The 14,425-nt window shown below is 45.6% G+C and overlaps 1 protein-coding gene across 34 annotated transcripts in view; it reads left to right on the top strand.

The window, feature by feature from the left end:
* The window catches only part of Eif4g3 (eukaryotic translation initiation factor 4 gamma 3), a 216,975-nt gene that overhangs the window by 191,274 nt on the left and 11,276 nt on the right, over positions 1-14,425 (top strand). For all 34 annotated transcript variants that reach the window (XM_076933915.1, XM_076933913.1, XM_076933909.1 and 31 more), the window contains 5 exons: positions 2,392-2,564; positions 4,855-4,980; positions 6,695-6,776; positions 8,540-8,638; positions 12,131-12,277. In XM_076933915.1, coding sequence (XP_076790030.1) covers positions 2,392-2,564; positions 4,855-4,980; positions 6,695-6,776; positions 8,540-8,638; positions 12,131-12,277 — 627 coding nt within the window. The remainder of the gene's footprint in view (positions 1-2,391; positions 2,565-4,854; positions 4,981-6,694; positions 6,777-8,539; positions 8,639-12,130; positions 12,278-14,425) is intronic.

Below are 14,425 nucleotides of genomic sequence, written 5' to 3'. Positions count from 1 at the left end.
GTTCACTACTTAGGTCAGGAAGTGTCTCTTCCATTAAATATCATATTTAACAGAATATTGTATACTGCTAGATATCATATTTCTTTGCTTTGGTATTGTTGAAAATCTCATTCTTTTTTTTTTTTTTTCTGAATAACCTAGCCATTATCTGTACACATTTTTTGTACACAAAATCACTTTGATTGTATATATTCAAGTTGTTAAGCCTTCAACCAGAATTTGAAAGTGGGAAGGTTATTTTAGTTTTGAGTTTTTTTGTTGTTTTCAGTTTCTTTTGAGGCCTTGTGCAGCCTAGGCTAGCCCCAAACTTACTAGCCAAGGTTGATCTTATACTTTTAATTCTCCTGCCTCTGCTTCCCAATTCCTGGGCATGTACCACCAGCACAGGGTTATTTTGTTGTGTTTTGAGACAGTGTCTTGCTCTATAGCCCAGTTAAGTTGAACCACATACCTGACTAAGCTGGCTTTGACTTGTAGCTGGCCTCCTGCCTCAGCTGCCAGACCCAGCTAGAAGAAGCTTCTGGTGATGTTAAAGGTGAAGGTGTGACTCTGCAGAGTGACCCTTGGGTGGACAGCACAGAGTGCTGCTGCCCTGCGCCTACTCAGCCCCCGTTCTAGACTGCCAGCCCACAAGTGGGCTGCCAGCACCTTGGCATGTGGAGAATTGTGAAAGGCAGCAGAACTTGAAGAGCTGCTGCAGGTGACCACTGGAACGTTAGATGTCATGCGAGGTCAGCTCTAAATTGAACTTGCCAGCACAAAGCTGCAGTGTACATGAGGGTCAGTAGTAGAAACTTGAGGACGCCTCTTCACTGGTGTAAGATTCCTAAGTACACGGGAAGACAGAAGTAACAACTAATGACTGTACAGACGTAGATACGTTGTACTAGATAATTTGACCTGAGCACTCAAAGTATTAAAACAGCAGAAGCACAGGCAATCACAGAGACACCTGCAGGCCCTCTCTGCTGTGGTCAGCTGCCGCCTTTCTCACGTCTGCCCTCTCTGAAGAAGAGCGTGCTCAGAGGGTGAAGGGGAGGGTAGCTGACGGCAGAGAATGCAGGTCCAACTGAGCAGGCTAGACCGACGGCTTTGTTCTCCGCTCAGACATGCCAACCGGCTGGATCACTCCACAGTTCATCTAAGTTCCTAAAATGGAAGACCTCTCTGTGGAAGATTGTGCGGTACTGACAGCCCACGGCAGGATAACCCCAGTTGCCACATTACGTTCTTGTTGGTTGGTTGGTTGGTTGTTTGGGGCTTGTTTTGTCTTGGGGTTTTTTTAATAGATAATGTTTCTCTGTAGCACTGTTTGTCCTTGAGCTCCCTCTGTAGACCATGCTGAACTCAAACTCAGAAATCTCCTACCTCTGCCTCCTCCCCAGTGCTGGGACTAAAGGTATGCTTCACCAATCTCAGCTCACATTAAAGTCATTGAATCTTGGTATTGAGTTCTGTTTTACAGTATCTCATTTTCAGAGTTTTAAAATGATACATGCTGGCACATACTCCATATACATTATCTGCATAGATGAATGTTAAATATAGTATGTTTAAAATCCATAAACACAGCATGGTATAATCTTTATATGCTATCTGGTTTTGGTTTTCACATCAGAGTCTCATACTGTAGTAGAGACTAGCCTCCAACTTGTGGCAATCCACCTGTCTCAACCTCTTTAAGTGCTAGGATTATAGGCGTGAACCATCAAGCTCTTGTTCAGAAACATACTTTGACACTGACCTTTGAGTTCCCTTTACCTACAGCTTTTAACTCAGGGGTTATAGGATGTGCTTCAGCAGTTAAGGGTATTTACTGCTCTTACAGAGGAACCAGACCCTATGCTAGCTCCTGCAGGCATGTGGAGTCTATACACACGTTCAAGCACGTCCATATATGTTAAATATAAAAATAAATGTAAAAAGCAACAACAAGAATTAGAGTTGTGTGAGGCCATCCCCCTTGGAGGGAAGGACGTTCAAAGTCTCACTGCATTACCTAGTCTCAGTTTCAATCTGGATTAAAGCAATCCTTCTGCCTCAGCTTTCTGACCTGTTGAGCACAGGTATACTGATATGGGACCTTGCTTTGTTACCCTGGTAGAACCTTGAACTCAGTGTGTACCCCAGGATAGATTTGAATTCAACAGCCATCCTCCTGCCTCAGCATTTTTAGTGCATGTGTCGCCATACCTGGATCAGTAGTTTTATTTCTCTCTACTTTTTATTCTAGAAATTTACATATAGCACTCTTTTTAATATTAAACAAGCAAAAAAACTTAGATTGGAAAAATGTCTGGTTTGTAAAGCTTTATACTGCTTTTAATATGTTTAGATTTTGAAGTTACCATAACATCAGATTTTGGAACAAGCCTTTTTTTGTTTGAACAGGAGGCCACGCAGTGCATAGAAGAGCTGAGTGCCCAGGGCCCACTGCATGTGTTCGTAAAGGTGGGTGTGGAGTTCACCCTGGAACGGAGCCAGATCACCAGGGATCACATGGGCCACTTACTGTATCAGCTGGTGCAGTCAGAAAAACTCAGCAAACAGGACTTTTTCAAAGGGTTGGTATCCAGTATCCTCGAGCCTAACCTGCTGGGTGATGTTGCCGTTGTGGCTTCTGTGTCATGGTACTGTTCTTCTATCATATGCACTGTTGACTGATAGAACCGCAGTTCGTAGACTAGGCTAAGACACGCATGTTCTCCTCTGATTTTCTCTGAGGCCTCCATCTGGTGTCTGTAATGTAAAAGAACCACAGCTCATTCATCGCAAGGCTTTAAGTTAGTGAACCTCAGTTTTCCTCAGGAAATTGTTGAATTTTATGTGTTTGCCCTCTAGAACTTACAGCAGGTTCCCGTGAATGATCCTGAGGTGTCAGAGATTGCTGTGCCCCAGTCTGACCTTTAGTTCCTGTTCCCTGGGCAGCATCACAGCTCTCCCCATCCTGTTTGTCCTAGTGCTGCTTTGGTTGCCTGCACCCTGAGTCCTGGCAGAAAAGGGCTGCCTGGACAGCTCTGTAGAGACCCGCCTCCTCCCTCCCTCCCTCGTGCTTTTTCCATAGAGCAGGTCTCAGGTCTCAGGTCTCAGCTTTCACCCACTTTCAGGTTCATATTTTTTCATAAGTTAGGGTCAGCCTGTTGTGCCTATGGAAACCTAGTTGTCTTACTGTACTTAGGAAGGACTGTCCTGCCCTCACTGTGTGTTCTCGAACCTTTGTTGACCATAAACTCCACAACTGAGTGCATACTTACTTGGGTTTTCCCTCTCTTCCATTGGTCAGTGTGTTTACCCAGTGCTGTTCTGTTTTGCTTACACCTGCTTTATGATACTTGTTTGAAAGCACAGACAGTTTCTTCAGAGGCCTGCACTAGTCTGCTGTCTGAGATGGCTTCACTTTTCTTTGGTTTGCCTCAGTGTCTGAGGTTCCCGCTGAACTTCCCACTGGCGAAGTCTACTTGTCTGCTGCTTGTCTGCTGCGTAGACTTTGATCGGAGATCGCCTCCTTCAGTAGTTTGCTGGTCCTTGTGCAGAGCACAGTGCACAGGCGCAGAGCTGCTCCCCCGCATTCGCTCAGACCATAGGAGAGTCTAGTTCACTAGTGCAAATAGAAGCAAATTGCAGGACTAAGATATGTCTTCTAAAAGGAATTAATACTATAAACATCAGTACGTATGAGCCTCATCTATGAAACGCTGGGTTAAGGGGGTGGAGGGAGTTGTTTGTGTTTTGTAAACTGCTCCATGATGAACTGGCTGACTGTGAAGTAGAAGCACAAGCCAAGAGCTAAGAGTATGGGAGTATTGTAGTTGTGATGTGAGATGAAGCAGTGTATTGTTTACTGATAAGGATGGTTCGGTTGTCTGTTGGGCACATTACACGCTTTGTGCCAACTGTCTAAGAACATTAGTGGGCAGGATCAAGCGATTAACCTGGAAATCCTGGTGGTCTGCCAGATCATGCCCCCCAGTGACGTTAACAGTGTGTACACGTAATGAGAGCATGTATAAGTCTGTTCCATTGGAGATGGATGGCCGAGCTTGGCAGGCTAGAAGGTCAGACCCTGACATGATTAGGATGCCTGAGAGCCACAGTCAGAAATGTATCTGAGCTACAGAGAGTGGAATTACAGTGGAAAACACATGAGTTACACAAGGACATGGAGCCAACTGTCACCTGCTCCTGGCGTGCCCTTCTTTTCACATGACTAACATTATGTGCACTAAGTCAGAGGCTACAGTTTCAGCCCACATGTAAACTGCGTGTACACACACACAGAAGCCTTTTTTCTCAGGAGGTTGGGCTCTGTTGCTCGTCTGAGGGGGGGTCCCTGTGCCTAAGTTTTAAATTGAATTCACCATTATTTTACTTCACACCAAAAAATTACCTACATTTCCCAGCACAAAGGTCTGGAGAACATCAGAGTACTACAGTGTGTAACCTGTAACACGGTGTTACTGTCTGCCAGCTTTCCCACAGTGTGGGTCTCTAAAATGATAAGTCTTTCTCCCTCCCTGTGACTCTGGCTATGTGGTCTCAGACGTTCATTCTCTGGTTTTGTGTTAGCTGTTACCCATACATTTTCATACAGAGGTCTTCTCTTCCCCAGGTCTGGCGCTGTGAGCCAGCTCCTCGGGGTTTCTTCAGTTTGCCTTTACCTGCTCTGGTCTGCATCTTCCCACACTAGTGTGAAAGAATACTGTGACTTTAGAGCACCTCCATGGCTGGACCAGCGCCTTCACATAAAAGTGCTGAGCATGCAGAAACATGTTGCTTTACTGATTTTGATCTCTATATAATTGTAACTTTTAAATTACATTTTCAGTGATTTTTTTTTTCTTGTTCTTATTTCAGTTTTTCCGAAACCTTGGAGTTGGCAGATGACATGGCCATTGATATCCCCCATATTTGGTTGTATCTGGCTGAACTAGTCACCCCCATGTTAAAAGAAGGGGGAATCTCCATGAGAGAACTTATTGTGTAAGTTGTATTTGTTCTATTTAATGTCTGTCAAGGTAAATGAGTCAGCGTCCTTTCCCACTCTGACATAGTGCCGTCCAGCTGGCACATCCGCACAGTCATGGGCACAGCCTATGACTGGCTAGCATTCTTTTTTTAATATTTATTTTCATTTTATGAGCATTGATTAGTGTTTTTTACCTGCATATACTTTTGTGTGACAATGTCAGGTCCCTTAAAATTGAAGTTAACAGTTTTAAGATGCCATGTGAGTGATAGGAATTGAACCCAGGGTCCTCGAAAAGCGCAACCAATGTTCTTGTTGTTGTTGTTTTGGTTTTTTTGTTTTTTGTTTTTTGTTTTTAATTTGTTTGTTTGTTTTGTTTTTTGTTTTTTGTTTTTTGTTTTTTGTTTTTTTGATTTTCGAGACAGGGTTTCTCTGTGTAGCCCTGGCTGTCCTAGAACTCACTCTGCAGACCAGGCTGGCCTCAAACTCAGAAATCTGCCTGCCTCTGCCTCCCAAGTGCTGGGATTAAAGGCGTGCGCCACCACTGCTCAGCGCAGCCAATGTTCTTAACTGGTGAGCCATCTCTCCAGCCTCCCTTGTTACATTGTCTGTAATGGAAATCTGTAGCGGATATGAGAGACCCTTGGCCTTTGGGGTGGTAGTCACTGCAGGCACAGATCAGAGTCCGGGAGGTGATTTTTCTGGATGTTTCTTGTTAGTCTAGGTTTGCTCTGCCTTACTGAGCTGCACCATTGTATTACAAGCTCACAGTTATTCTATTTTATTTTTTTATTTTTGGTTTTTCAAGACAGGATTAGGATTTCCCAGTATAGCCCTGGCTATTCCATAACTCGCTTTGTAGATGAAGCTGGCTTCAAACTCAGAGAGATCCTCCTGCCTCTGCCTCCAACTGCTGAGATTAAAAGTGTGTGCCACCAGGCCCTGCCAGGCTCAGGTTAGAAGGACATCATCCTGCACTGGGTGTGAATGGGCATCAGTGCCACCTGGGGTTACTGACTCGTTCTTGTCTTCTCCACGACACTGCTGTCCCACAGCAGTTCTCACAGTCAGACTGCAGACCACACGAGCCTCCTCGTAAAGGCTCACAGAGTATATAACGGCACTTTGAGGATTGTGAAGTCTTCATGGGAAAGCAAAACAATAAAAACAACTTAATTGGGCATGTGGGCCTGGTCTCTGTTAATTGACAATAGATAATTTAGGGAAGACTTTTGCCTCACTCTGAAAATACCATAGAGAAAAGAAAATGTGCGCTTTTTTTTTTTTTTTTTTTTTTTTTTTTTTTTGGTTTTTCGAAACAGGGTTTCTCTGTGTAGCCCTGGCTGTCCTGAAACTCACTCTGTAGACCAGGCTGGCCTCAAACTCAGAAATCCACCTGCCTCTGCCTCCCAAGTGCTGGGATTAAAGGTGTGCGCCACCACCGCCTGGCAAGAAAATTCTTAAATCTACTTGTGACTAAGCCTTAACTGAGCATCAGTCTTTGCTGTGATGCCATAGGTGAGTAGAGAGACGCTCTCACCACTTCAGTCATTGCGGTGCCTAAATATCAAGACAGATCCAAGGCTTCTGCCCCCTCCTGCTCTTCCACTACGCTTGCGGTGACCAGCAAGTCTGATGGGCTGGCCTGAGTACTGTGTCTGCGTTCATCGTTTGCTGTTTCAGAACACAAGCGTGTCCGTGTTCTCCAGCTGCTCCTGTCTTTTACAGGGAATTCAGCAAGCCATTACTTCCTGTTGGCAGAGCTGGGATCCTGCTTTCTGAAATCCTGCACCTTCTATGCAGACAAATGGTGAGTGCCAACAGTGTCAGACCCTTTGACCACGTGGTGGGAAGGGCAGTGACCTTGGTGGCACACAGGTTCTGTGAACAGTTCCGGGCTCAGTGTACAAGTATTCCCATTTCTTTTTGACCATTGGAGAAGAGTGTGGCCACTGCTTGGCCTGGTCTCTGTCAGAGGTGCATTTGCCCTTTTGTTTCTAATAACTTTTCGAAGAATTATCCAATCTCAACCAGAATGGAGAGCTGTGCTTCTAATTAGTCTCTGGGTACATGTTATTTATGTTTTGTCTTCCTTTAATAGATTTCAGTTTAAAAAAAAAAATTTTTTTTTTTTTTGAGAGTGGGCCTGGACAGATGGCTCAGTGATTAAGGGAACTTGCTGGTCTTGCAGAGGACCCTGGTTCAGATCCTAGCACCACATGCTGACTTACAACTGTCTGTAACTCCAGCTCCACAGGTTCTGATGCCCTCTTCTGGCCTACATGCAGTCAAAACACTCATTATTCATAAAATGAAAATAAAGAATCACAGAATGGTTAATCTTACTACTTTTGACAAAGTGCTGCTACAGTCTTCTTAGAAATAAGTGGTCAAATGATGGCCTAGGAGAGTGGATTCTTTAGCTCATTTCAGTTAAATATCTGTTATTCCTCAGATAACTAAACCTCCGAAGTCTGAGCAGGCTGGAGAGGGAGAGAGGCAGATGAGAACCATTCAAGCAGAAGTAGGTGGGGCTTCATCAGAGCAATGTCATCTAGAACGGGGATGTCAGCACAAAGCAGAGTCCCCTAAGATGCTAGAGCATCCCTGCTGCGGTGGGTCTGAGCTGTAGGTGCTGACGTGCTAGGTTACCGCTCTGTAGGTTTGCCTTTTTAATTCTTAAACCGGGGCTTCCTGCTCAGGACAAAAGCCCTTCTGTGCCCCATTTGTGAGACTGTAAGATAGAGAGGCACTTTCAACAGCCTGGCTCTGGTGACTTCCTGATTTGTGATAAAGCTCTCCCATAGAGCACTAAGATGTTTACACAACTATTCTTCTACATTTAGCGTTCCTCCTCCTGCCTTCTTTAGTTCTTGCTTAAAATTTACCTGTTATAAACTTTCATTTTCAGCAACAGAAACTACCACCCACTTTTAAACAAAACCAGATTTTTGGTGAATTTTCCTTTGTTTGTCTTTGTCTTCATACTTGTTTATTCTTAGCATTCTGAGACGGTCTCAGGACTCAGCTAATCCCAGATTGACGGTAGTCTTCCTGCCCACCTCCCAAGCAGTGGAACTATAGGCATGCACCACACTGCTCAGCTAAAACCAGGACTTCTCCTGGTCGTTGTGTGCGGGCCTTACCTCACAGCCTAGTGTTTTCTCTTACATCGTGTTCATGAGGTGTGTTTCCAGCTGAGCAAAACTCTTCTCTGCTCAAATGGAAAGGTGGTCTTTGAACAGGGACCCCTTGGAGCATGCCTCTGCTGGCTTAATATGTGTATGTACAGAGCTGTCGGGAAGAGGGTAATCAGAATCTGGAAACATAGGGTGCTAGGGGTGTAGTCTCTAGAGTCAGAACTTTTTTTTTGGTTTTTCAAGACAGGGTTTCTCTGTGTAGTCCTGGCTGTCCTGGAACTCACTCTGTAGACCAGCCTGGCCTCAAACTCAGAAATCCACTTGGGATTAAAGGCGTGCGCCACCACTGCCCAGCCAAGTCAGGACTTTTATATCAAGCAAACTATTTTCTTCTTGCAAACGAAGCTGATGGATGGGTTTATCTCTGTTTTAGAGCCATAAGAAAGTAGGCGCCCTATGGAGGGAGGCTGACCTCAGCTGGAAGGACTTTTTACCAGAAGGGGAAGATGTACATAATTTTCTCTTGGAGCAGGTAAGTCACAGTTTCTTTTGATGCTGGTTGGTTTGAGGTTGTTAGATCTTGTGTATAACATTCCTGAGGCCCTGGGTTTCATCCATAGCACTGCAGATGATGACAGTGATGATCAGTAGTAAATCAGACAAGGACAGTTGAGGGACTAGGGTGCTGTTGGCTCAGCAGTAGAGCCCTGGCTTTGACCCTCTCCCCTCCCCAACATTTCAGTAACAAAGAGGAAATGAGAACCTTAGCAGAGACAGCTTTTTTTTTTTTTTTTTTTTTTTTTTTGGTTTTTCGAGACAGGGTTTCTCTGTGTAGTCCAGGCCGTCCTGGAACTCACTCTGTAGACCAGGCTGGCCTCGAACTCAGAAATCCGCCTGCCTCTGCCTCCCAAGTGCTGGGATTAAAGGCGCCACCACGCCCGGCTCGCAGAGACAGCTTTTAATCCAGGCTTTACGGCTCCTCTTTCAGAAGAAGATGTAGGTGTCGGGGTACTGTATCCAACACAGCTCAGAACAGATCTGACTGGCCAAGATAGATGTATGTACAACAAAGTTTTGTTTGGGTGGCCTGGGCCACAGATGAACAAGGAGGCAGAGTTAGCTCATCTCAGTAGGAGACATCTCTGTAGGGGAGTGGTCTACAGGCTGAAAGCATACTTTCCTATGCTACCAGTATTCACACATGGTCCAGACAGGAAGGCTTAGCCATTTCCCTATGGGTCTGAGCTGTGGGTCCTGGACATGGCATGCATTTACCCACACTCTCAGGACTTCCTTTGTTCTCTAACGTCAGGAAGCTGTGCAGGCATTGAGAAGCTTGATCCCAGCACCCATTGGAAATGCCGGGTAATGTTGTGTACATGTCTCCCAGCTCAGGGGAGTCAGAGAATGAAGGATTGGGAAAGCTTGCTCCTCAGCAAGCTAGCGTGATTAGTTCCAGGCCAGTGAAAGACCATGTTTCAAAAAAGTAGAAGGGTGTTCCCTAGAGACAAACACAAGGTTATCCTTTGGCCTACACATACATACACTTAAGTAATCACATGTACACACGTGACTAAACACACACACTTAAAAAAAGAATACTTAACAGATCCTGTGATTCAGAAGTGAACTTGATAAGTAGATACGAGTTATCTCACAAGAGCTGCCAGTGCTCTGAGCTCTAGTTTGAAGCCAAGAGTTCTCTGTAGACGGGCTAAGGCTAGGATGCCGCTTAGAAGGCAGAGGGTTACAGAGAGGCTTACTCTTTGAAACCCTATTGGTAATAATCGGAGGGACCCTAAAACCAGAGCCTTCCCTAGCCTTGCCTCTGATTTGACAGGAAATGCAGACATTGACCAGCAAGAGTGCAGCATTGGTGCACTCTCGTACTAAACAGCAACCAGGGAGGGACGCTAGCTTGAAGCAGCTCTCAGAAATGATAAAGCTCTTAAGAATCCAAATCCTGAAACACCTGGGCTTGGGCATCGTGCCAATACCTGGAGTCCCACTTTCTGGACCTGAGCTGTGATCTGCAGGTTGAAATCAGTCTGAGCTACATGGTGAGATACTTCAGGAAACCTGAAGCTAAAACAGGCCATAACATAATCACTAAGGACATACCTGCTGATGCACGTAACCCCAGAACTCAGGAATCAGAGGCAGGGTATCTCAGTGAATTTCAAGCCATCCAGGTAGGTCTATATCGAGCTATATTCAGGGCTACCCTATCTCAAAACAAAACAAAAAAAAAGGGTTTAAGTCAACATACAGAAAAGAGACACAGCAGATTAAGTCCGGGCATCGAGCCCATCCCTTGTGGTCTGCAGTGATTGGGATGTGCTCTATGGGAAGTTCTTGGAGTTGTGTGCTAGAAACTACGCCCAGGTCCTCTGCAGCTCGACCACTAAGCCATGTGTCCTCCCCTGACCCCACTTTTTTAATGCACATTATCTAAGCCTTGGGGAGTTCATTTGCCTAGAGTGAAACAGGGACCATTCGAGAGACTGAGCAGTTACATCGTTCACTTAGATTTAGAAGAAAAGAAAAGCTATAAATCAGTTTGAGCTTCAACCATACGAAGTGCAAGCTGTAGGTCAGGTGACCCCTGTGTTCAGGAGGCTGAAGCAGAGCCTAGTGTGAGACTAATCTGAGGTACACAGCTGAGCCTGTCTCAAAGTCACAAAAAGGATATGAGGGACAGGAAGGGGTTGAGCTCTGTGGGCGGGGCATGTGCTGAGCTGGAAAGGGGCTGAGGGGAGGCAGGAGGGCAGGTGGACTCAGGCAAGTCAAGTCTGAGAGGCAGAAGGGACTCTAAAACAGCTCCGGATTCCTGCGGCTTCAGGAAAGCGCTCTGTGAGCAGATGAAGCAGGTCTGCCTGTAGCCAGGCAGAACAGGAAAGTCAGAGAAGGCAGCAGAGAGCGCAACTGCAAATGGGGAGGCAACACTGTTGTGGATTCTGTTGCAAGGAGTGCGGAGGATGCCTGAGCACCGCTCATACTTACACTCACCAGCCTGCTCAGCATGAACAGATAGCTAGCACGGAAATCGGGTCTGTCATTCACAGTGTTCCTACACAGAAACTCGAGGCCCCCTGGTCTTTCTGGGAATTCTAGCACGTATTTAAAGACTAACTAATACTGGGCTCCAGAGTGATGTGTCAATTGTAGAAAACCAAGGAGGGTCACCTACTTCCCTGAAGCTCCACAAACCTGATCTGTACACTGAGTGGAATGGGCTGATCTCTGAGCTCAAGGCTAACCTGGCTCACATAGTGAAACCTTGTTGAAAACATTTTCTTGAACACAGGAAAATGAAGTGATTGATCATATCAACCTGTGCTTCAGGCTAAATCAAGGGACACTCGGAAGTAGTATAGAATCATAAACAGTTGTTCTGGAGATGTCAAATTGTCATCTGGCTACAGTTGCTTGCCCATTGTTGCCAGTGATTTAAGTAAGACACATGCAGTCAAGCATGGTAACCCCGGTCCTTGGGAGGTGGAGATAGAGGGATCAGGAATTAAAGGTTATCCTTGGCAACAAAATGAGCTGGAAGCCAACCTGGGCTATGAAACCCTGTGTCAAGCCCAGTAGCAGCAAAAGATGTTATGGTGAACTCAGCTATAAGTGAAAGCCCAGCCCTCTGGGTACCAGGAAGCGGTAACTTACAGGAACACAGTGAGCATTTCCTTTGTCAGTGGTAAAGCTTTGTTTTCAAACTTTTCTGCTTTTATTAATCACTCATAGCCACTGAGCCATCTCTCTGTCCCCCTAAGTACATTTTTTTTGAAAGGTTGGAACCACATTGAATGCTAGTGAAGTGGCACCCTTTTACAGGTCCATCTGGAGTACCACCCGTGCTGCTCATCTCCTCTCAGACAGAGCGTAGCCATGGCTGCCCTTCCTCTCTATGTAATCACCACAGTGAAAATACCAAGGCCTCATGTAATCTCCACAGTGGAAATACCAAGGCCTCATGTAATCTCCACAGTGAACAATGTCAGTGTCTCCCATTTGGTTCCAGAAGTTGGACTTCACGGAGTCAGAAGGGCCCTGCTCCTCTGAAGCACTTACGAAGAAAGCACTGTCTGCTGAGGAGTTGTCGCAGCGCCTGGAGAAACTCATCATGGAGGACAAAGCGGAGGACGAGCGGATCTTTGACTGGGTGGAGGTACAGACACTGACTGTGCTCTTCACTCTCTGCAGAATGGCAGTGGGTCCTCAGGGTTCAACTGCCCATCCTTTTCTTCATACCTTCTACCCTTCATGCACCAGTGGCTTCTGGGCCTGTATGTCTACAGTGTATTTGAAATTCAAAGACCGTTTTTATAAGTGCACAGTCATTTTTCTTCCTACTTTTTTATTAGATGTTTTGAGACAGGGTCTCATTATGTGTAGTCCTGGCTGGCCTGGAATTTGCTTAAGTAAACCAGGCTGGCCTCAAATTCACAGAGATCTTCCTGCCTCTGCTGGTGTTCGCCATCATGTCCAGGCAGTTTCAGTCTTTAACTCCTAAAATCTATTCAGAGCACAACCCATTTCTCTGGGTCTCATTCCATTAGACTTCATCCCGCATTCTGTCACTTGTATACTAGCCCGGATAAATTTAGTAAGCAGCATGCAGGTACTATGATATACATTGGCTTAAGTGTTAGAGTCTGCCATGCGTTTAGCCTGTTTGCTGTGTTCCTTTAAGTAGCAGTGCTTGTCTGTGAAGAGCACTAACATGCTTTTCATGAGGTCACAGAAGCAGAGTTGAATCTCACTTACACAGGGTCACCTCTTGTAAATCTCTCTTCTACTCTTATAGAATCTCCCTTAGCCACACTTTGTCTGTCAGCCGTGGTCTCTACACCACTCCAAGCATTGAGAAGTCATGAGACCCTGACAACTTTGACTTATTTTGCTCCTATTTTTCTCCCTATCTATAGAGAGGAATCTTTTCTTGAAGTCTTTCTTTCTCTCATTTTTAATCACTGCTATGGATGGATGGATGGATGGATGGACGGACGGACGGACGGACGGACTGACTGACTGACTGACTCAATATTTTATTCTTTGTGTTTGGGTGTTTTGCCTGTGTGTATGTCTACACCACCTGTATGCCTGGTGCCCAAAGAGGCCAGAAGAGTGTCAGATCACTGGAACTGGAGTTACAGGTTGTTGTGAACACCCATGTAGGTTCTGGCACTTGAACCCCCAGTCCTCTCCAAAAGCAGCAAGTTCCTTAACTGCTGAGCCACCCGTCCCGCCCTTGATCACTGCTTTATATTTATTTGTGGACTGTTGTTAGCAGCCCAGTGTGAGTACTAGGATCCAAACTCCAAAGTTTCTTTGGCCGAGAGGGGCTTTTTTGGGGGTTTTTGTTTTTGTTTTTGTTTTTTTAGGTTTTTGAGACAGGGTTTCTCTGTCTAGCCCTGGCTGTCCTGGAACTTACTCTGTAGGGGGATATTTTTTATGGTTTGTTTGATTTGGTTTAGTTTTTTAGTTTTTGGTTTTTGGAGATGGGGTTTCTCTGTGTAACAGCCCTGGCTGTCCTAGACTAGCCTCAAACTCACAAGAGATCCTCCTGCCTCTGCCTCCCAACTGCTGGGATTAAAGACTTACAACATTACCATGTGACCAAACGCTATCTTTATTTATATATATATAATTTATTTATTTTATGTATATGAGTCCACTGTTGCTGTCTTCAGACACACCAGAAGAAGGCATCAGATCCCATTACAGATGGCTGTGAGCCACCATGTGGTGCTGGGACTTGAACTCGGGGCCTCTGGAAGAGCAGGTCCTCCTGAAATGTTTATGTCCAGATCCTTATGGGTTACTCTGACCAAAAAACAGCCCGGGCTTTCTGCATGCCTTTGTGGTATCAGAACTTGGTCAGCATACGGCAACCAGCACAGGCCAGGCAGTATATTGCATAGGTTTTGGGTTTTGTTGTTCTGAGACAGAGTCACATGTTACCTGGGGTGGTCTCCATACCCTGTCTCCCAAGACCAGCTCCAGGTCCTGATTCTCCCGTTCCACCTCCTAAGAACTAAGTAATATGTGGACAGCACCATTCAGCCCTGACTTGCACTTGTACTCGGGCTATGTGCTGGAGGCCTTCCGTCACTGAACTCAAACCTGTTCTCATTCGGGTACCATTCTAGTCTGAGAGCGCTCCAGCTTTGGGTTGAGTCATGACATCATCCTCGGATTTATCCATCAGGATCTAAGGGGAGCTGAGGAGACCATGTGAATAGTAGATTGGTCTCAGGACAAAACTGCAGATTGTTTATGACTGCAGCTCTCCCACCCCTCAGAACACTGCTGT

Source organism: Arvicanthis niloticus, chromosome 5, assembly GCF_011762505.2.
Source record: "Arvicanthis niloticus isolate mArvNil1 chromosome 5, mArvNil1.pat.X, whole genome shotgun sequence".
Taxonomy (NCBI): Eukaryota; Metazoa; Chordata; class Mammalia; order Rodentia; family Muridae; genus Arvicanthis; species Arvicanthis niloticus.
The sequence above is the reverse complement of the archived record's forward strand: the minus strand, read 5'-3'. Positions and strand labels throughout refer to the sequence as shown.